This window comes from Polypterus senegalus, chromosome 9, assembly GCF_016835505.1.
Source record: "Polypterus senegalus isolate Bchr_013 chromosome 9, ASM1683550v1, whole genome shotgun sequence".
In the NCBI taxonomy this organism is placed as follows: domain Eukaryota; kingdom Metazoa; phylum Chordata; class Cladistia; order Polypteriformes; family Polypteridae; genus Polypterus; species Polypterus senegalus.
This window is the reverse complement of record NC_053162.1, coordinates 137,285,347-137,307,087: the sequence shown is the minus strand read 5'-3', so window position 1 is coordinate 137,307,087 and position 21,741 is coordinate 137,285,347. Positions and strand designations below refer to the sequence as shown.

Genomic DNA, 21,741 nt, shown 5'->3' with positions numbered 1-21,741 from the left:
ACCACGGACCAGGGGCCTCATGCATAACGCCGTGCGTAGAATTCACACTATAACATGACATAAGCACAAAAGCTGAAATGTACTTACGCACAAAAATATCCAGATGCATATATCTGTGCTTTCAACAACTTCCACGTTCTTCCGCTACATAAATCCCGGTCAGCGTGGAAATTAACGCACGTGCATGCGCCTGCTTCCCCACCTCAACTCCTCCCTAATTATGCCTCTTTGAATATGCAAATCAATATAAATAGCCCTTAAGCTCAGTGTTCTGTGAAAAGGCAATGGCAAAAGTACGAGGGAAAATATAAGAATTTCAGCGAATACCAAGTGGAGGCAAGGAAAAACTTACTATTTGTTGGTTTAAACAGTGGTATAAACAACAAAAGGAAGTTGATCAAGTGACATAGCGTGTCGGAGAAACTCGAAAGCTCAAGTTTACAAATTCGGACAGTGCCCGAAATAAAAAATTGTAATATATCAAAGTCGCCATCAAAGGCGAGTCGTAGCCCACCATCTGAGTGTCATATGAAAGCTTATTAGGATACAGAGAAAAAAAAGAGCACACAGTGGGAAAAAAGCACGAAATGTCAACTTAAATCTCGAAATTTCCACTTTAATCACGTAGTTTATTTTGTCATTAAAGTAGACCATCATAAACTTCATCTTAAAATTGTTTAATTTACTAGTTTCTCAAATCCCATTGTAACTAAAGTAGCACGTTAAATGCTTTGTTTTGTATTTGATCTTCTATGTGCTCTATGTGTGTGAATCACTACGTGCTTCCGGGCTTTCTCTTCCTTCGACAGAACACAGAATCCATTACATTTGTGATATTACAGCTCTCTGAATAATTCAAGTACTGAGATGTATGCGTGACAGAGTTGAAGCTATTAAACATGTTAATAAACATGGGAACACGGTGGCGCAGTGATTGTTCATGTCTCATGCAAGATGCTTGCTGTGCCGTGCGTGACCTTCAATGAAATACTTTATTGTAGCAGTACTGTCTCTTTCAAATGTATTAACCTCCAACTCTTGTCCTTACTTTTCTTTCTCCAAATACCCAATCGCCACACATTCAGCTCTGTAATAAGACGTTAAGCCATCTGTAAGCTTAGAACGCTGATTCTTCAAAACTTTTATGGAACATTGAAATATCTTCGTAGTACGTGTTTAATTATTCTATCCATCAATCCCTTCAGTGTCACGCCAGCCCCAGCAAGAATACAACCTGAGGCAGGAACAATCCGTGAACGGAGTGCCAGTGGTTCGCTAGCACTGCGGCACCGTGTCCTCACATGTTTAATTATTAACAATATAAATGATTTAAATGAAGTTAAAGTTTTATCTGTATAATATAATAAACATATTTTGCTGCATTTCATCTTAAAAATGATATCGTCATCATATGTAAATACGTGCTTTATAAAGTGGCTCAGGTTGTGTAATATTATAACTGTATCGCAAGTTTACAGTGAGGTAATTGCACTTAAAAGTACAAAACGTTCTACAAGGAACACTTGATAGACTGATTGAGTGTGTTTAGAGTTCTTGGGATGAAACTGTTTCTGAACCACAAGGAAAGGCTCTGAAGCGTTTGCCGTATGAGTGAAGTTCAATAGATAGCATGGCTGAGGCAGCCTGTACTTGATGCTGTATACCGATAATTCTCTTTCTAATCAGCTGCTGTACAGTTGTGATTTACACTCAGATACAGTGATACAAATACCAGTGAATGGTGCAGTGAGAGAAATATAAAAAAGATTATCCGATGTGGCAACCTCAAACAGAAGCAGCTGAAAGAAGAAGAAGAAGGTGTAGTGAGAGTAACAACGCTAAAGCAGTTATTGTATTTGGAATAGTTTGACCATTCTGTGGACCATTATATTTTTACTGGTTAATTACAATCAGGCGCATTAAACTAATAAACAATATGTTCTTAATTTCAATGTATTTATAAAGCCGCGTCATGGATGTGGATCAGTAACAGGAACAGTAGCGCTGCTTTGATGCTGGGTGCCGCCAGTCTGCAAAACCGAGCACAAAACTTGCTTATGATAGGGTATGAGCTACCGTGGAAATGTGCGTGCCTTTATGCCAAGTTTAGGTTTTATACATCGCGATTTGAATGTGGAAACGTTCTTACACAACATTTTTGTGCGTACGCACCATTTATACATGAGGCCCCAGGTGTCATTGAAAAAAGCAGGACAAAGCGAGGTCAGAAATAAAAGACAAAGTAGAAAACAAAGTAAAACATCATAAAAAGGTTAAAAAACAGGGAGGTCAAACACATGCAAAGCAAGTTAGAGATAATGTAAACTGGAAATTAAGACTCAAAAAAAATAAAGGTGCGAAACACATGCAGAGCAAGATACAGAATGTGAAAGTAGAAAAAAACGACAGTGTCAAGAAAGTAAACATCGCATTAGCGCAAAAAAAGAGAAATTATTACTCGGCGAAATAACGAAAAGGCAAATAGAGATTGAATATATGGACATAGGTGATACTGTATGTCAGAAGTATGCAAATATTGTAAGGCTTTGAAGTTTAAGTCATAGAATTTCAAAAACGTAGTTTACTGTACATGCATTTATTGATTACTTTGCAAACAAAATTATTAACTGCTGCTAGATCGTTTTGTCTGTGCTGAAATTCAAAACAGAGAAACCTATCCTGAATTATGGTACAAAGTCATTAAACACATGTCTCACGGACCTCATTTAAAAGATGCAGCATTTTGGGATTCGAAAGATTCCAAATATTGTTTTTACAGAAGTTCTGAAATAAAAGTGAAACTAATGAAATAGCAACAATTCAAAGAAAAAAAAATCTTAAAAGTGTGTATCTGGAAAACCAAACATGGGGGTTGGCGAGCGAAGCGAGCTGGGGGTAAAGCCCCCTAGTGTAAAAATAAGGTTTCACAATTCACACTGCATATCAGAACAAAAACCCTGCCATGAAGTCCAAGGAACTCCCTATAGACCTCCACAATAAAATTGTGCTGAGGCATAGATCAAGGGTATAAAATCATTTCTAAAGCTTTGAGTGTTACCAGGAGCACAGTGGCCTCAAAAATTGGGATTTGGAACAAGTTTGGATCCACCAGGACTCTTCCTAGAGTTGGCCATACAGCCAATAAGAGTAACCAGGCAAGAAAGGTCATGGTTAGGGAGGTGACCAAGAACCAAACAGTGGCTATAACAGAGATTCAGAACTCTTCTTCTGAGATGGCAGAATCAGTCACAAGGACAGAAGTACACCATCAATCAGGCGTTTATGGTAGAGTGTACACTTCTGAAAAAAACCCCTAAAGATAGTGAAGAGCGAAGCATGAAAATTTTGATTTGCATGAAGTTTTACAATAGTAAAGCACACATTTATTTATGTGGTAATTGTACAATTTGTGAAACTCATTAAAAAAGGTTTTTGAGGGGTATGAAGTTTTTTTGGGAATAGAAAACAAGAAATATTGCTCCGTTAAGATTTGTCACATGCATGTTTATTTTTTCTGCAGTGGCATAAAGCAAGTACCTGCACACCAATAAAATCAATTAATTTATGCCTCTCATTCATATCACCACAGAGGTGCAGTGTGTTTTTTAAAAATATATTGAAAGCCACTTGCCCTCTTCCCACCATTACAAAGCAACTGCCCTTTCCTGTTTCATAATTTATGCCCATGTCTTAGATAGATAGATAGATAGATAGATAGATAGATAGATAGATAGATAGATAGATAGATAGATAGATAGATAGATAGATAGATAGATACTTTATTAATTCCAAGGGTAAATTCAAATAATCCAGCAGCAGTATACTGATACAAAAAAAAAATATATTAAATTAAAGAGTAATAAAAATGCATGTAAAAACAGACAATAACTTTGAATATGGTTAGCATTTACTCCCCCGGGTGGAATTGAAGAGTCTCATAGTGTGTGAGAGGAATGATCTCCTCAGTCTGTCAGTGGAGCAAGACAGTGACAAAAGTCTGTCACTGAAGCTATTCCTCTGCCTGGAGGTGACACTGTTAAGTGGATGCAGTGGATTCTTCATGATTGACAGGAGTTTGCTTAGTGCCAGTCACTCTGCTACAGATGTTAAACTGTCCAGCTTTATTCCTACAATAGAGCCTGCCTTCCTAACAAGTTTGTCCAGACGTGAAGCGTCTTTCATCTTTATGCTGCCTCCCCAGCACACCACGGCATAGAAGAGGGCACTTACCACAACCGTCTGGTAGAACATCTGCAGCATCTTATTGCAGATGTTGAAGGATGCCAACCTTCTAAGAAAGTATAGTCGTCTCTGACCTTTCTTATACAGAACAATTTGTCATCCAGCTGCACTCCCAGGTATTTATAGGTCTGTACCCTCTGCACACAGTCTCTTCTTTTTTTTTTTTTTTTTTTTTATTAATTTTATTACAATCCATACATAGCAATCAAGTTTTTACAAAAAAAAGAATTATATTAAGAACAGATCAATCCCCACCCCTGAGAGAGAGAGCAAGCCAAACTGCGTGAAAGTTAAGGTTTGTAAACATACCTAAATTAATAAATTCTCTGTGCTTTATAAACTTATTTTAAAATATTACTGATTAGATCCTGCCATGTTTTGAAAAAAGTCTGTACAGATCCTCTAACTGAGTATTTGATTTTTTCCAATTTCAAATAATATAACACATCAGTTTCCCACTGACTTAAAAGAGGAGAGTTTGGGTTTTTCCAGTTTATCAGAATGAGTCTGCAAGAGTGTAGTGAATGCAATCACAATTTGGTTGTCTTCTCCACTTTAAGCCCTCTGGAAGAACCCCAAACACAGCTGTTAATGGGTTAGGAGGGATTGTGAGTCCAAGGCCCTCTGAGAGGTAATTAAAAATTTTTGTCCAGAATAATGTTAATTTGGTGCAGGCCTAGAACATGTGACCCAGTGAGGCTGGGACTTGGTTGCAATGTTTGCAGGTTGGATCATGCCCTGGAAACATTTTGGAGAGTTTTAGTCGAGACAGATGTGCTCGATATATAATTTTGAGTTGTATAATTGTATGCTTTGCGCATATGGAGCTCGAGTGAATTCTCTGCATTGCTACTTTCCACTCCTTTTCTGATATATTAATTGAGAGATCTTTTCCCAGTGTCCTCTTGGATCTTTGAAAGGAAGGGATTGTAAAATGATTTTATATATTGTAGAGATGGAGTCTAATCCTTGAAATTGAGCAATATTTTTCCAGCGTGGATGAGGGTGCAAGATGAGGAAAATCTGGAAGGTTCTGTTTAACAAAGTTCCTGATTTGAAGATAGTGAAAGAAATGTGTAGCTGGAATGTTAAATTTGGAATGTAATTGTTCATAGGATGCAAAGGCGTTGTCTATATAAAGATCTCTAAGCAAGTTAATTCCAAATTTTTCCAGATATTAAAACTGCATATGTTTGTGAAGGTTGAAAGAGGTGGTTCTCTTGCAGGGTGCCACAGATAGAAGCTTCTCCGTCTTAAAATGCTTTCTACATTGGTTCCAGATTCTAAGTGAGTGGAGCACAATTGGGTTATTAGTGTATTGCCGATAACGTGTGTTTATTGGAGCACAGAGCAAGGAATACAAAGAAGTACTGCAGGATTTTACTTCTATTGCGGTCCAAGCCTGTGTATGTTCTTCTATTTGTGTCCAGGTTCTTATCGCCTGTATATTTGCCCAGTAATAAAACTGGAAGTTAGGTAGAGCCATGCGCCTTCTGCCTTTTGTCTTTGTAGGGTCGCTCTTTTGATGCGTGGATGTTTTGAATTCCAAATAAATGAGGTTATTGTTGAATCTAATTGCTTAAAGAATGATTTATTAATGTATATTGGGATGTTTTGAAATAAAAAGGAGCTTAGGAAGAATATTCATCTTAACAGTGTTAATTCTTCCAGCTAGTGTGAGATGAAGGGTTGACCATCTATGCAAGTCTTGTTTAATTTTTTCCATGCAGACACGAAATTTTGTTGATAAGAGCTTTATGTTTACTTGTGATGTTTACCCTAGGTATTTAAACTGTTCTGCAATGATAAAAGGTAGGGTGTCTAATCTAATATAATATGCTTGAGAATTCACTGGAAAGAGTACACTTTTATTCAGATTAATTCTGAGACCAGAGAGCTTTTGAAATTCTGTGAGTGCTGCTAAGACTGCAGGCACAGAATTTTCTGGGTCGGAAATATACAGTACCATATCATCTGCATATAATGAGATTTTCTGTTCCAGTCCTTCTCTGCTAATCCCCTTTATCTGATCAGTATTTCGACAATGTATTGCCAGTGGTTCAATGGCAATGCAAACAGCAGCAGTGACAAGGGCATCCTTGTCTTGTGCCACGTTCTAGTTTAAAGTAGTCTGAGCAAATGTTATTGATGCAAACTGAAGCTTCTGGGTTAGTATACAGTAATTTAATCCATGCACAAATGTTGGGCCAAACCCAAACTTCTCCAATATAGTAAAAGGTATTTCCATTCAATCATGTCGAATGCTTTTCTGCATCCAATGATAATAATATTTCTGGGGTGTTTGATTTAGTTGGTGAGTATATTACATTAAACAGGCGTCGAAGATTTGAAGATAAGTGTCGGCCCCTAATAAATCCAGTTTGGTCTTGTGATATTACGAGGGAGCACTTTCTCCATCCTTCTAGCTATGATTTTAGAGAGTATTTTAATGTTATTCAGAAGTGAAATTGGTCTGTATGATGCACATTGTAATAAGTCCTTATTTTGTTTTGGAAAGACAGTGATTAGTGCTTGGCGAAAGGTTTGTGGAAGAAATTGGTTATCTCTGGCTTCTGTAAATGTTGCTAATAGGGGGAGCTAGCTGAGCGGAGAATTTCTTGTAAAACTCTGCAGGGTAGCCGTCAGGGCCTGCTGCTTTTCCACCTTGGAGTGACTTTATAGCATCTAGTAATTCTGATAATGCCAGAGGTTTATCAAGTTCCTCCACACTAAAAGCGTCAATTTGTGGTATCTGTAATGTATCCAGAAATGCATTAGATTGTATATTGTCTTCTTTAAACTCAGTAGTATATAGGGATTTATAGTAGTCTCTGAAAGTGTGCATTATATTTTTGTGTTCGATGATTTTATCTCCGTTCGTGTTAGTGATTACCGAGATTGCGTTGCTTACATCTTGCTTATGAATTTGTTGCGCTAAAAGCTTATTAGCTTTCTCTCCATGTTCATAGTAATGATGTCTGGATTTGTAAATTAGTTGTTCAGTTTCTTTAGTTGTCAAGAGGTTTAATTCTGAATGTAGAGCCTGCCTCCTCTTATGTAGAGTCTTGCTTGGTAGTCTAGCATGTTCTACATCTATTTTAGTAATTTCGCTTTTTATCTCTGCACACAGTCTCTTCTGATGATCACGGGGTCCATGAGGGGCCTGGGCCTCCTAAAATCCACCACCAGTTCCTTGGTCTTGCTGGTGTTCAGGTGTAAGTGGTTTGAGTCACACCATTTAACAAAATCGTTGATTAGCTCCCTGTACTCCTCCTTCTGCCCACTCCTGATGCAGCCCAAAATAGCAGTGTCTTTACCGATACCTTTAGATGATTAACTTATGAGAATCCTCTGGAGCCCTGTTGGTATCCCTTGGGGTGTACCCATGACCATAGCTAGTATTTCAAACAGACACTCGGGGTTTCACAGAGTCAAGCAAGCTTTGAAAGTCCTTGCAGACGGCTCAGTGGTTTTTTCACCATGCTACACTTTCTGCCATGCTCCACTTAATCCCAGAGTTTTCTGGAGCTACACACCAGTTCCTTTACCCTGTTTTGTCTCCCAATTATTCCTAAACTTGAATTCCTGGATGCCTACAGAAATTGTTATTATATTTTATTTGTTCCAACTAAGTTTGAGTATATAAGAATGATTTTCTTGCAATATGTGTCCAGTTTTTTACCTTGCATCAAGGAAAAGTTAATACAAGTGATTTAAAAGGAAAGAAAGAATTTCAAAACCACAATGAATATATTAGTAAGCCTAGAGAGGTGAGATTTGATTTTGTTAAATGTAATAGTTTTATAAGAAATAAGAAAAATAACAAAAGTCCAATTCATGGCATTCTCACAAACACATTTAATAATTAATTGCTAATTCATTATTGGTAATTAATTTAAGATACACATCTGCTAAAAGAAGGAATAAGATACAGTAATCACAGAAAGTCCACATATCAGGAGAAAGCAAGTCATTTAAACTAGCCTCGAATCAAACACAATGCCTTGCAGCTTTAAAGCATAGACAATATTGTTTTAATTCGGGGATCATCTATTAATTAAACTATATAGAATTTTCAAACACCAAACAAATTATACATTACATTTTTGGTTGTTCAACATGCAATGAATTAATTCTTTAAAATGACCAAATCTTCACAGATACTTTCTAAATAATGCTAGATTGTTAGATATACAGTATAATATACAATTAAAGGGTACAGTGAGTACTGAGCAGATGTTGCTTAGGCACTTCAGGATTTCTCCTATGTCTCCTGTGAAGATTGTTACACTACAGTATGTGACTGTACTGGAATAAGTGTATAGGAAAAACACAGAGATAAACATATTAACAAACTCTGTTACTCTTGAATATAACAAACAGATGCAGTTAATTCTTTTTTATTTGTTTTTATTATTGTGTTTATAAGAATTACTTATGAATGCTTTGAAATCTTCAGTTTTTTCTTTGCTTGGCACCTCTTTTCTCACCAGTACGAGAAAACTCCCATTTATGTTATCTCATTTGACTTGTATTGATGTCTAGTTATGCATATTTTTTGCACCCTTACATTAAAGAGTGGGCAGCATGGTGGTGCAGTGGGTAGGGCTGCTGCCTCGCAGTAAGGAGACCCGGGTTCGCATGTTCTCCCCGTGTCTGCGTGGGTTTCCTCCGGGAGCTCCGGTTTCCTCCCATAGTCCAAAGACATGCAGGTTAGGTGAATTGGTGATTCTAAATTGTCCCTAGTGTGTGCTTGGTGTGTGGGTGTGAGTGTGTGTGTGCACACGCACCCTACGGTGGGCTGGCGCCCTGCCTGGGGTTGGCTGGGACTGACCCCCATGACCTTGTAGTTAGGATATAACGGGTTGGATAATGGATGGATGGACATTAAAGAGTAAACTAAAAAGTGTCTTTAGTAAAAATTATCAGAAGGACTTTGTTCATGCCACATCAACTGACACTAGGGATTCACCCCCTATTGGGATATGAGGTGTCAAATTTACTCTTTTTCATTAAACTTAACAAATGGGAATTGGTAATTAAAACATATGGAAAGTTGTTTTATATTACTACAAGGCTGCTGATCACAAATATGATAATATTTCTGATTTTGATTCTTTACGTGGTGGTCCTAACCCTCTGGCAGCCAATGGCAGAAGGTTAAAAATGATTAATTTCAAACACAGGGTATCGTTTTAGAATGTTTCCGGGTCGCTTATTACAAATATGCTGTGATTTTTGATTTTTGGCCTTTTACTGGGGTCCCTCTATGGACCTCTGTCAGTGGGTAACAAATGATAAATATCTGTTGCTACTGAGAATATTTAGGCTTTAAACATTTAAACTAAAGTACACAATTTAATATTTAAAATATGTGACACAACTATTTTTGTCTATTATATTCTACCTCATGATAAAAATCATTGCATTTCTCATGAACATCCCGAATTAGGGCATAATTCATACTTTTTTCGTTTCAGTTAAATTTCGTATTTTTGCAATGAACAAGGATTTTTTACCTATCAATGAAAAGGTAAGAAGAAAACATATATATTTTTAATTATTGGTAAGAAAAAATAAAGAGTTAAATCTGAATAAAATACATTTGTTGTGTAAGCTATTAACTTTTTCTTTTTACTCTTGTCATCATACTTTAAGAAAATATATTTAGTGAATACTGCAATATTTGAATATAACTAGTTGTTTACAATATGATGAGGTTGACTTAAAAATTATGTATTAAATGGTCCCATTTTTATTTTGCAGTACACAACTGTGGAACTAGTGGTAAGTAAAAAAAAATATTTTTCCTTTAACACAATTTCTTATCGATCATCTCTCCAAATATGCTGAGTTATTATTAAACTGATGTGATCGGGATTAGGAAGGCAGTATGGTATAATGATAAAACAGCAGCCTTAAACCTTAGGGTTGGCAAGTAAATCCTCACATCTGAGTAATCTATCTATCTATCTATCTATCTATCTATCTATCTATCTATCTATCTATCTATCTATCTATCTATCTATCTATCTATCTATCTATCTATCTATCTATCTATCTATCACTGTGTGGCCCTGAGCAAGTAAATTAACCTGGCTGTGCTCCGATTGTATAGCTACCTTAATCACCAGGGGCCTCATGTATAACACCTTGCATAGAACTCACACTAAAATATGGTGAACGGACAAAAACAGAAATGTGCATACGTCAACTTCCATGTTCTTTCACTTTATAAATCCTGGTCGGTGTGAAGTGTAATGCATGTGCATATTTGCATATTTTAAAATGCAGATCAATATAAATAGCCCTTTCTGTTCAGCGTTTGGTTAAAAGACAATGGAAAAACCATGTGAAAAAAATAATTTCAGTGAAAGGAAAGTTGAGGCAAGGAAAAACATCCTATTTGTTGCTTTAAGCAGTGGTATAAACTACAAAAGGAAGTCAATTGATCAAGATCAAGTTAAGAAAGTCGCACAGTGGCCGAAATGAAAAAGAAGTAGTCAGAGATCACAATCACTGTGAAATGGCGAGTCGTTGACCACTGTCTGAGTGTGATAGGGAAGCTTAATATGGTGAAAAGAAAAAATAGGGACACCATGAAAAAAAAGTCAAAATGCCCACTTCTGTCTAGTACTTTATTTTGTCAAAAAAGTAGAATGTCAAAAATGTAATCTTAAAATCAAGTAATTTACTAGTTTCTCAAATCCCATTGTTACTAAAATGGCACATTAAATGCTTCATATTCTATTCGTTCGTCTATGTACTCTCTGTGTGAATCACTACGTGCTTCTTAAACGTGCTTTCTCTTACGCTGATAGGACACAGAATACATTAAATTCATGATATAACAGCTCGCTGAACAATATTAACAATACTAAATACTACGATGTATGCTTGATGTCATTTTCATGATGATAGGAATTAAAGCATGTATTAAACATGAGGGCATGGTGGTGCAGTGGTCGAGACGAGCTGGTGCCCCATCCAGAGATCATTCCTGTCACCCGCAAGATAATTGCTGCGATGTGTGCGACCCTCGATGAAATAATTTATTGCAGTAGTAATTTCTCTTTCAAACATACTAACCCCCAATTCCCATTCTTCCTTTTCTTTCTCCAAGTAACCAATTGTCACACAATAAGTTCTTTAATAAATGTAAAACCATCTCTAAGATTAGAACGCTGATTCTTCAAAACTTTCATGGAACACTGAAATGTCTTTGTAGTATAAGTTTAATTATACCATCAGTCTGTCCATCCAGACTAGGGGTCGGCAACCCACGGCTCTTCAGCCTCCTTGTAGTGGCTCCCTTTGGCCTTGACAAAAAAAAAAACATGAAAAAGAATAACGGCGGTTTCTTAATTTAATTTGTATTTATATATATAACTTTGGTTCATGAACATCTCGGTACACGTACAAATCGGTTTACGACCATAAAGTTCGCCAAACTTTTGCCTCAGTTCACGACCACACACTCAGTATACGAACAAGCCAGTTTCACTTTCGGTTTGTACATGTTCAGTCTCTCCCTGTGCATTTCCTGTGCAGCGAGCAAGAGAGAGAGAGAGAGAGAGAGAGAGCGAGCGCGACACACACACAAGCACGCGAGAGACACACACACACACACAGAGGCGCACGAGACAGAGGCACACACACACACACACACAGGCACACGAGATAGAGGCAGTTATTGCTGGAGGTAATTTTGTAGGGATCTGGCAGTGCTCATCCTGTTCCTCCTTGCCCAAAGGAACAGATACCGGTCCTGCTAATGGGTCAAGGACCTGCTACAATCCTGTCCCGCTCTCCTAGAGTAACTGCCTGTCTCCTGGAATCTCCTCCATGCCATTGAGACTGTGCTGGGAGACACAGCAAACCTTCTGGCAAAGGCACATATTGGTGTGCCATCCTGGAGAAGTTGGACTACCTGTGCAACCTCTGCAGGGTCCAGGTATCGCCTCATGCTACCAGTAGTGACACTGACCACAGCCAAATGCAAAACTAGTGAACAAACAGTCAGAAAAGATGAGAAGGGAAAAATGTCAGTGGCCTCAACCTGTTATACCATTCCTTTATTGGGGGTTGTCTCATTGTTGCCCCTTTAGTGCACCTATTGTTAATTTCATTAACAATCCCCTCTGCTTCTTTACTGACCAGATCAATATCCCAGATGTTTCACTGACTTGATGCTATACTCTGATTAAAAGGTGTTTAATTTTTTGAGCAGTATATTTATTTCTTAACGTCATTATTCTTGTTATTTTTATGTTATTGATTATTTCTAATCATTTTGGACATATGTATTTTGTGTTCCAACTATGTATTCCTTTGTATCATTATACTTGTGACCCTATTTTGTGTTAAGGTTTTTTGGATGGTCCTTCCTGCATGATGCACTAAGAATGTGCTGAAGACAGTAGTTGGTGTTGTAACAGGTCTTAGACAGTTCTGGGAATGCAGCTGTACTGATTAGGGTGCTGACATCATGACACATTCTCAGAAGATAGACGCTATATATGGTTGGGCATTATCTTGTTGGAATAATGCACTGAGTAGGTTAACAATGAGAGATCACACAATGTTTGCCAGAATGTTCTTGATGCATTGTCACTTGTCTTACTGTTCTTAATGAATGGAAGGAAAACTCAAACTCTAATATTTTAGGTAAACACCTGCTGTGCTGGCGATGCAAGTATCTCATTTGAGGTTCCAGGTCTGATTGCACTTTTATCTAATTCATTTCCATGCATAACTGTTAGACATCAGTCTCAGTGCTGAATGTGACATTATACTAGTCCACTGTAGTTTAGCCTTCATGACACAGCACTATTGCTGATGTAGTTAACATTCACAAACAACCAGTTACAAATTTTGTAAAGAACACTGTTAGATCCATTTTATGTCTGATAAATTATGAAATGACAATTCAATGAAGGAACAGAAGGTGGATAGTGTTGTATAATCAGTGATAGTTTGTTGCATAGTATGCCAAACCATTTTTGGTTGCTTCTGGTCTTCTATGATTGGTTATCTAAAGAACATGAGGCTCTGAAAATAACATACACTATTTACATTATGATTATTATACAATATTTTAATTATTTATTTTCCCTTATTTTGTGTCAGTGGTGTCACTAGCAGTGGTTAGTATAGGATTCAACACCATTACCAGGTAGATGTAAAGAAGTACCAATGCAACTCATCACATTAGCTATTTTCCTTTAATGAGAGAACCCAATTCAGAAAGAATCTTCACTTTGAGAGTCAATTTTAGTTAACTAAGTAAACTTCATGTAGGTAACTACCGCAGGAATTATAGGTAAAGGCATGAGCCTAAACTGACACATTTCAATAATAGTTTTACTATTTTTCATTAACTTTATACTAAATGGTTGACTAACTCTTGTTCTAGGATCCCCGCTCTAATCGAATTGGGCAATGGCTTAACATTTCTACCAACAGTGGAATTGTGGACTTATCCTACCCCACAACTTCAGAAGCCCCTCTGGGAATGTATACTCTGAAAGCATGGCAGGAACAGGGGCTCCGTCATCATGAAAAGTTTAAAGTAAAAGAATATGGTGAGATCTATATATATATATATATATATATACATATAATATATAGATTTATATACACATGTATGTACTGACTGAATTACTCACCATTGCATGTGTATACACTCACCTAAAGCAGGGGTCCTCAATCACGGTCCTGGAGAGCCGCAGTAGCTGCAGGTTTTTGCTCCAACCCAGTTGCTTAATAAAATGCACTTTTTGCTAAAGTAACACTTCTGCTTCACTTTAGTGATTTTGAGCCCTTATTGCTTAATTTTGTCTTAAACAGCTATTTTAATTGCTCCTTATTATCAATAACATGCAAATGACAAGAGAGAGCAGCATTTCTCCATTTAGCTTATTTACATTTACACCTGTGTGTATTTATCTGCACTATTGGGTTTAATTAAATACTTGGAAGAAAAATGAAGAGAAAAAAGTGAAGGACTGAGAATTACTCGTCCATTTCAGCCTTCAAATCATTTGCATGATAGAAAGGGAAAGAAAATCTAGGATATGAGAATGACCTGACATAGCAGAGTTGATTTAATTTCATAGCTTGTTAGTGCTTTATTGGCAAGAATTGCTTTCTAATTAAGCAACCAGGTCAGAACAAAAACATGCAGCCACCGCGGCTCTCCAGGACTGGGATTGAGGACCCCTGACCTAAAGGATTATTAGGAACACCATACTAATACGGTGTTTGACCCCCTTTCGCCTTCAGAACTGCCTTAATTCTATGTGGCATTGATTCAACAAGGTGCTGAAAGCATTCTTTAGAAATGTTGGCCCATATTGATAGGATAGCATCTTGCAGTTGATGGAGATTTGTGGGATGCACATCCAGGGCACGCTCCCGTTCCACCACATCTCAAAGATGCTCTGTTGGGTTGAGATCTGGTGACTGTGGGGGCCATTTTAGTACAGTGAACTCATTGTCATGTTCAAGAAACCAATTTGAAATGATTCGAGCTTTGTGACATGGGGCATTATCCTACTGGAAGTAGCCATCAGAGGATGGGTACATGGTGGTCATGAAGGGATGAACATGGTCAGAAACAATGCTCAGGTAGCCCGTGGCATTTAAACGATGCCCAATTGGCACTAAGGGGCCTAAAGTGTGCCAAGAAAACATCCCCCACACCATTACACCACAACCACCAGCCTGCACAGTGGTAACAAGGCATGATGGATCCATGTTCTCATTCTGTTTACGCCAAATTCTGACTCTACCATTTGAATGTCTCAACAGAAATCGAGACTCATCAGACCAGGTAACATTTTTCCAGTCTTCAACTGTCCAATTTTGGTGAGCTCGTGCAAATTGTAGCCTCTTTTTCCTATTTGTAGTGGAGATGAGTGGTACCCAGTGGGTTCTTCTGCTGTTGTAGCCCATCCTTCTCAAGGTTGTGCGTGTTGTGGCTTCACAAATGCTTTGCTGCATTCCTCGGTTGTAACGAGTGGTTATTTCAGTCAAAGTTGCTCTTCTATAAGCTTGAATCAGTCGGCCCATTCTCCTCTGACCTCTAGCATCAACAAGGCATTTTCGCCCACAGGACTGCCGCATACTGGATGTTTTTCCCTTTTCACACCATTCTTTGTAAACCCTAGAAATGGTTGTGCGTGAAAATCCCAGTAACTGAGCATATTGTGAAATACTCAGACCGACCTGTCTGGCACCAACAACCATGCCACGCTCAAAATTGCTTAAATCACCTTTCTTTCCCATTCTGACATTCAGTTTGGAGTTCAGGAGATTGTCTTGACCAGGACCACACCCCTAAATGCATTGAAGCAACTGCCATGTGATTGGTTGATTAGATAATTGCATTAATGAGAAATTGAACAGATGTTCCTAATAATCCTTTAGGTTTATTTGTATAATGAGTTAAGCTAGGAAATAAAATATTTGTGTGTTTTAAAAAAATGTTCTTTTTGTCAATGCTGACTGAAATGCACTGTCCCATTCATCATCCGCACCACCTCTCTGATAACTATCACATTTTCAGCTCTAATTACTTCTTTTGTGTATTATTTGATTCCATAATTGCTTTAACTCTTTGCGGGGCTGGAACCATAAATTCTACTTCATTGTATTTCCTGGTTTAGTGTAGCTTCATGAAAATATATTTAATCAATTATTTGTTAAACTAAATGGCTTGTTAAATAATTCAATATATGAACTGCAGAAAGCATTTACAGTAGGAGGGATGGCTTATTAGGGTTCACAGAGATTGCTGCTGGTCTATGTGGTACTACAAACGAGAGCACCAGTGGCATTCGATAAATGTTACAAAGATGATACAAAGCTGATTCATTTATTGTTGCTTTAAAATTTCTACACTACATTTGCTTCAGTGGCCTACAATTATAAATGCTTCACTATAAAATTGATTTGATATGTCTACTATCAATAAACAGAAAAAGTTACTAACGCAATTTTCAACCTTTCTCTTTGTACCGTATTCTGAACAGCGACTCAGCTTGTGCTAAAATTTGTTTTCATTACTTCTGTTTCATTGTGGCTTGTCTCTCCTGCACTTAGCAGTGGTATGCAAGTGTATGACAGAACTAGCATTTTCATAAAGGTAAGGTTTTGCTTTGATAAAAAAATGTAGAGTCATCAGTTCATGTCAGTGTGCAGTGAAATTCCTATCTTAATGTTTGACAAACACAGATCAAGTCACACACTGTCCTTGTCAGGCAGCCCCATCCATCCATCCATTTTCTAACCCGCTGAATCCGAATACAGGGTCACGGGGGTCTGCTGGAGCCAATCCCAGCCAACACAGGGCACAAGGCAGGAAAGGCACCCTGGGCAGGGTGCCAACCCACCGCAGGACACACAAACACATACTAGGGCCAATTTAGAATTGCCAATCCACCTAACCTGCATGTCTTTGGATTGTGCGAGGAAACAGGAGCACCCGGAGGAAACCCACGAAGACAACATGCAAACTCCACGCAGGGAGGACCCGGGAAGCGAACCCAGGTCTCCTAACTGCGAGGCAGCAGCGCTACCACTGCACCACCGTGCCGCCCAAAACTCAATACTTGTACAACCTAATTTGAAATGCATACATTCGGAACAAATTAAAAATAATAAAAAAGGAAATTGGTCAACTACTATTAACTAGGTTCAATTGAAATTGTACTAAAAAAATAAGTAAAGTAACTGAAGTTTGACATTTTGAACATTTGTTCTGAAATGTCATTTCACCACCGGCTAATCTAGGAAAACAAAACAGAATGTTTGATAATTTGGAATACACCTATTTTGACTTTAACTGTAATAAATCATTGAAACCTAAAGGTAAAGCCATGTAGTTTTTTTGATTTTTTTTCTTCAACTGTTTCTCATATACAACTCAGATTATTGTTATTGTTGGTGACATTGTTGTTTTACGAAAACGAAATACCACACATACAGGTTACAAACAATAAATTTACATGAATTACATTATTGTTTTTGACATTCAATTAACAGAAATATTTCCTATAAAATAAAATAAAAAAACGAACCCACATTTCAAACCTCTGCTCCATTGTGATTCAAAAACCATACTTTCAGATGTATTGGATTTGTTAATGTTTTTTTTTTAAATAAAAACATCATTGCAGTCCTTTACTGCATAATCTTTTAATTCCAATGATCAAGCTTTGAACTCAAGTGAAAACTGTTGTCACGGGTATTATAAGTGTAACTGTTAATACGTTATTATGATGGTGTTTTTTTACACAGGTTTTCCGCTCATTGAGGGTGTTTAAATATGAGGAATCCATATTTGAAGTCAGTTTTGAGATTCAGCTCTTATTTAAAATTATGGAAATTATTTTTGTGCAATTTCGGACACGTTTTTGTTTCAATATAGGACACAGGTGTTTTTTGAGTTCTGTTATTAGGACAGCTCCATTTTGCAAAGGGTGTGGTCTCTGAGGTTGCGATTTTTAATATCATTGATGGGACAATTTAAATGGTTGGATGTGACAACTTTTCCCTATCTGAGAAAACAGAGATGTGTGGATAACACAACTCTTTGGTACAATATTCTTTTTGAAACTTTTTTTGAACTTTGAGTCTTTTTGTTGTAAATTTTGACTGCTATTTCTATTTATCATTTGGTATCTGCCAAAAATTACTTTGTTTTTTGTCTCTTTGAGCTTTGTTCTTATTCGTCTCTTACTCTGGTCCTTCTCATTTAATTGTAGTATAAGGAAACTGAATGCAGCCAAATTAAATTATTATAATGCACATTGTAGTACATACATTTTTTGCCTCTCTTCCAATGTTTATGACAAATGGACACTCATGATCATCAGGAATTGTAAACTTCAGTGCAAATAAATTATATTTATAATAAAAATCATATGCAAATACATTCTAAATATGTTTATAGGCTAATAAAACAGTAGGGTGGTACACACTTCATTTTTAGAATACTGATAAAAACATACCAAAAGAAAAATAAAATAACCATTTTACTTAAATTTTTATAGCAATCCATAGCAGTAAGAAAATTACTTTATTAAAATTACTTGTAGATCTGTCTATCTAATTAAATGTTGGTGTTTATTAAGTTTTCAGAATATCTCACAATTTACATACATATGTTTATCTTTTGTTTTTATGTGTCTGTGTAAACAGCAGTGCTGACCTTTGTGTTTTCATATGCAGTTCTTCCAAAGTATGAAGTTGTGATTAAACTACCAGAAACTGTGACCATTAAAGACACACAAGTCAAGGTTCAGGTCTGTGGAAAGTAAGTAAAACACCAGTGAAAAATCTAACTTTCCATTAGTTTTTTCAGTAAAAATTGAAGCAAACTTAGCTCACTAGATGTAGACAACAATGAAGTCTTTCTAAATGTTTAGATGGGATATTAAAGGTCAGTAAAGCCAATTCATATTTGATCTCTTCAGTAAGCTTGCAAGACACCTTTTGGCCTTATTTGATATATTTAATGTTGATGATAATGGATAAATAATCCAAATGTTCTTCAGGAGCTTTACTTTTTCTTCTTTAGGTACACATATGGAAAACCAGTTGTAGGCAGTGTGAAATTGAGGTTTTGCCGAAAAACTTTCTATTATTTGTTTTCCAGAGGAGAAAAAAATGATATTTGTCAAAGGTTCATAATTATGGTGAGTAAAACATATGATATTTGAATTTTGGTCTTTCTTGGACAGTAAAAATCATATCTGAGACATACCATGCTTAATTTTTTTATAATCATCATCCTGTATCTGTTTATAAGATTAATCTGGTACCACCATTTACTTTATTATATACTAATTTTTAAATTTTCATAATTTGCCTGTGAAATTAAATTTTATGAGTCTTCTAAATGGACTAATCAATTTATGTCTCTGTCTATCATCCTTTTCTATTTCTCCCTTGTATTTAATATAATGAAACATTTCTTAGTAGTAAGAAATTATAATAAGGTCCTATGAAAGGTTTTGTAAATAGTCAGTGATGAGCGAACTCTGCAGTGTTCGCATTGCCTTGAGTTTGGAGTAATAATGGAAGTGTTTGCGAATATTGCCGAACTCAGCAAAATGCATTGAAGTCAATGGGGACTAACAAACTGAACTAGATTTGATTGGATTATAATGGTGCAATCATGTTTAAAATGTCCCAAGGGCTAGGGAAACATCTGGGAATTATTCTAGACCAGTTATTCTGGCCAAAAAAGTGACCACAGCTCTGAGGCAGCAGTGCCAACCATTGCACCACCGTGCCTATGTGAGATCAAATAAGAAAGAATAAAGTAAGAGATACACAAACATATACAGTATCTCATCAAAACAAAGCAGAAATGCCAAAATCAAAGTCAACAATTAGAAAATATATGAAGGTTGTAGATTTATGCTTTTCAGAAAACTGAGTTTTTTAGAAAAATATTCAGCCCTCTTGGGTTCTTTCAAGGTTTGTTTTCATTCTCTAATCTTGAATGTATAGGGCACATGCCTTCTTATCTTATATTGATGTGGAACACGAAGTTCGACTTGCACAGATAACTCGTTATTTATGCTGTATGTGTTTCATAAAAATAAAATCTGAGAAGCTGCATAATTTACTTATCAATTAAGCTCCTTAGATTGAGTTCACTTACTATAAACAGTATTAATGTACCTTTACAGCTTTAAATTCTTTGAACATTTGCTTTTATGGAAAATGTAAAAAACTCATATGAATACTGATGCTATAGTAGTTCATCAGTTGCCTTAGCACCTTTGGTTTCCATTATATCTGAATGTTCTGTTTATATCTGCATAAGTTTTCTCTGCTAACCCAGAGTTTCTCCCAGTGTTCAACTCTGTGTCAGCCAGTAGGCTAGCGATACTAACTATGAGCATAATCATGTGCTCTTCATAGTGTTAACCACTATGCGACCATGCCTCTATAAGATCAAAGCAGAAAGAACATAGTGAGAGATGTGCAAGCCTTGTAACGAGTCTGGAATGCAAATGATCAGCATTATATACTTGGAAGACAGTCCCATCCAATGTCGGCTGTTGCATTTGCCTCGTAAAGCATTATGGGACACTGAAAAAGACTGTTCTCTTAAACCTGGCTGAATTATCAGTAAATAATTTGATGAACGAAATGCAAACTGTGGGCAGCACAGTGGCGCAGTGGTAGTGCTGCTGCCTCGCAATTAGGGGACCCGGGTTTGCTTCCCGGGTCCTCCCTGCATGGAGTTTGAATGTTCTCCCCGTGTCTGCGTGGGTTTCCTCCGGGTGCTCCGGTTTTCTCCCACAGTCCAAAGACATGCAGGTTAGGTGGATTGGTGATTCTAAATTGGCCCTAGTGTGTGCTTGGTGTGTGGGTGTGTTTGTGTGTGTCCTGCGGTGGGTTGGCACCCTGCCCGGGATTGGTTCCTGCCTTGTGCCCTGTGTTGGCTGGGATTGGCTCCAGCAGACCCCGGTGACCCTGTGTTCGGGTTCAGCGGGTTGGAAAATAGATGGATGGAAAATGCAAACACAGCAAATTTGCTTTGAATAAAGCTTTGATGAAATTCGCTGATCAACATTATTCCCCAAACAACTGTTTAAACTCCTAACCTCCTTAGTTGTGTACTTTTGGCTTACAACTGAAACAAAAGCTGTCTTATACATTTGCTTGATAATATTACCAAGAACATTGTGTTGATGTTTAATATTTCATAAAGTTTAGTATGATTAGGCAACCTATGGATAAGAAACTTTTACACAAGAACAGGCCATTCTGTCCAACAAACCTCGCCAGTCCTATTAACATATTTCTTCCAAAAATTCATCAGTTCTACTTTTGAAGGTTCCTAAAGTCCTACTGTTTACTACAGTACTTGGTAACTTATCCCATATGTATAGTTCTCTGTGTGCAGAAAAATCCTGTTTGTGTGAAATTTGTACTTAACACGTTTCCAACTGTGTTCTTGATGTACTCATTTTAAAGTAACAGTCTTGATTCACTGTAATAATTTCCTTCAAAATTTTAAACACATCAATCAAGTATTCTTTTAGTAGTCTGAAGACTAAAACTGTACACAGTCCTGCAGATGAGGCCTAACTAGTATGTTACAAAGCTTGGGTATAACCACCTTGGAATTGTACTCTACACATCATCCTATATAATCTAATATTCTGTTAGGCTTCTGAACACAGTCTGGAAGTTGATAGGAGTCACTATCTCCCACTACCTCCCATTGTGTAATCAAATCTAACATTTTTACTTCCTATGTGTAATACTTTACATTTACTTACATTAAATTCCATCTGCCCAAGCTTCTACGCAGCCCAAGTCCCTCTGTAATGATTAAGTGGATTTTAAATTATCTGCAAATCCTCCTAGCTTGGTATCATTGTTATTATTATACTGTGATGTGTGAGTCACTGTCTTGCACCCCAAAACACGAGTCTCAGTACTTTAGTTAAACCAGCTTTATTCAGCCTG

The 21,741-nt window shown here is 37.0% G+C and overlaps 1 protein-coding gene across 1 annotated transcript in view; it reads left to right on the top strand.

The window, feature by feature from the left end:
• Nucleotides 1-21,741, top strand: part of LOC120535852 (alpha-2-macroglobulin-like protein 1) — a 117,030-nt gene that overhangs the window by 8,019 nt on the left and 87,270 nt on the right. The window contains exons 4-8 of the mRNA XM_039763967.1: nt 9,723-9,775; nt 10,009-10,029; nt 13,658-13,826; nt 18,478-18,562; nt 18,827-18,944. Of these exons, the coding sequence (XP_039619901.1) occupies nt 9,723-9,775; nt 10,009-10,029; nt 13,658-13,826; nt 18,478-18,562; nt 18,827-18,944 (446 nt within the window). The remainder of the gene's footprint in view (nt 1-9,722; nt 9,776-10,008; nt 10,030-13,657; nt 13,827-18,477; nt 18,563-18,826; nt 18,945-21,741) is intronic.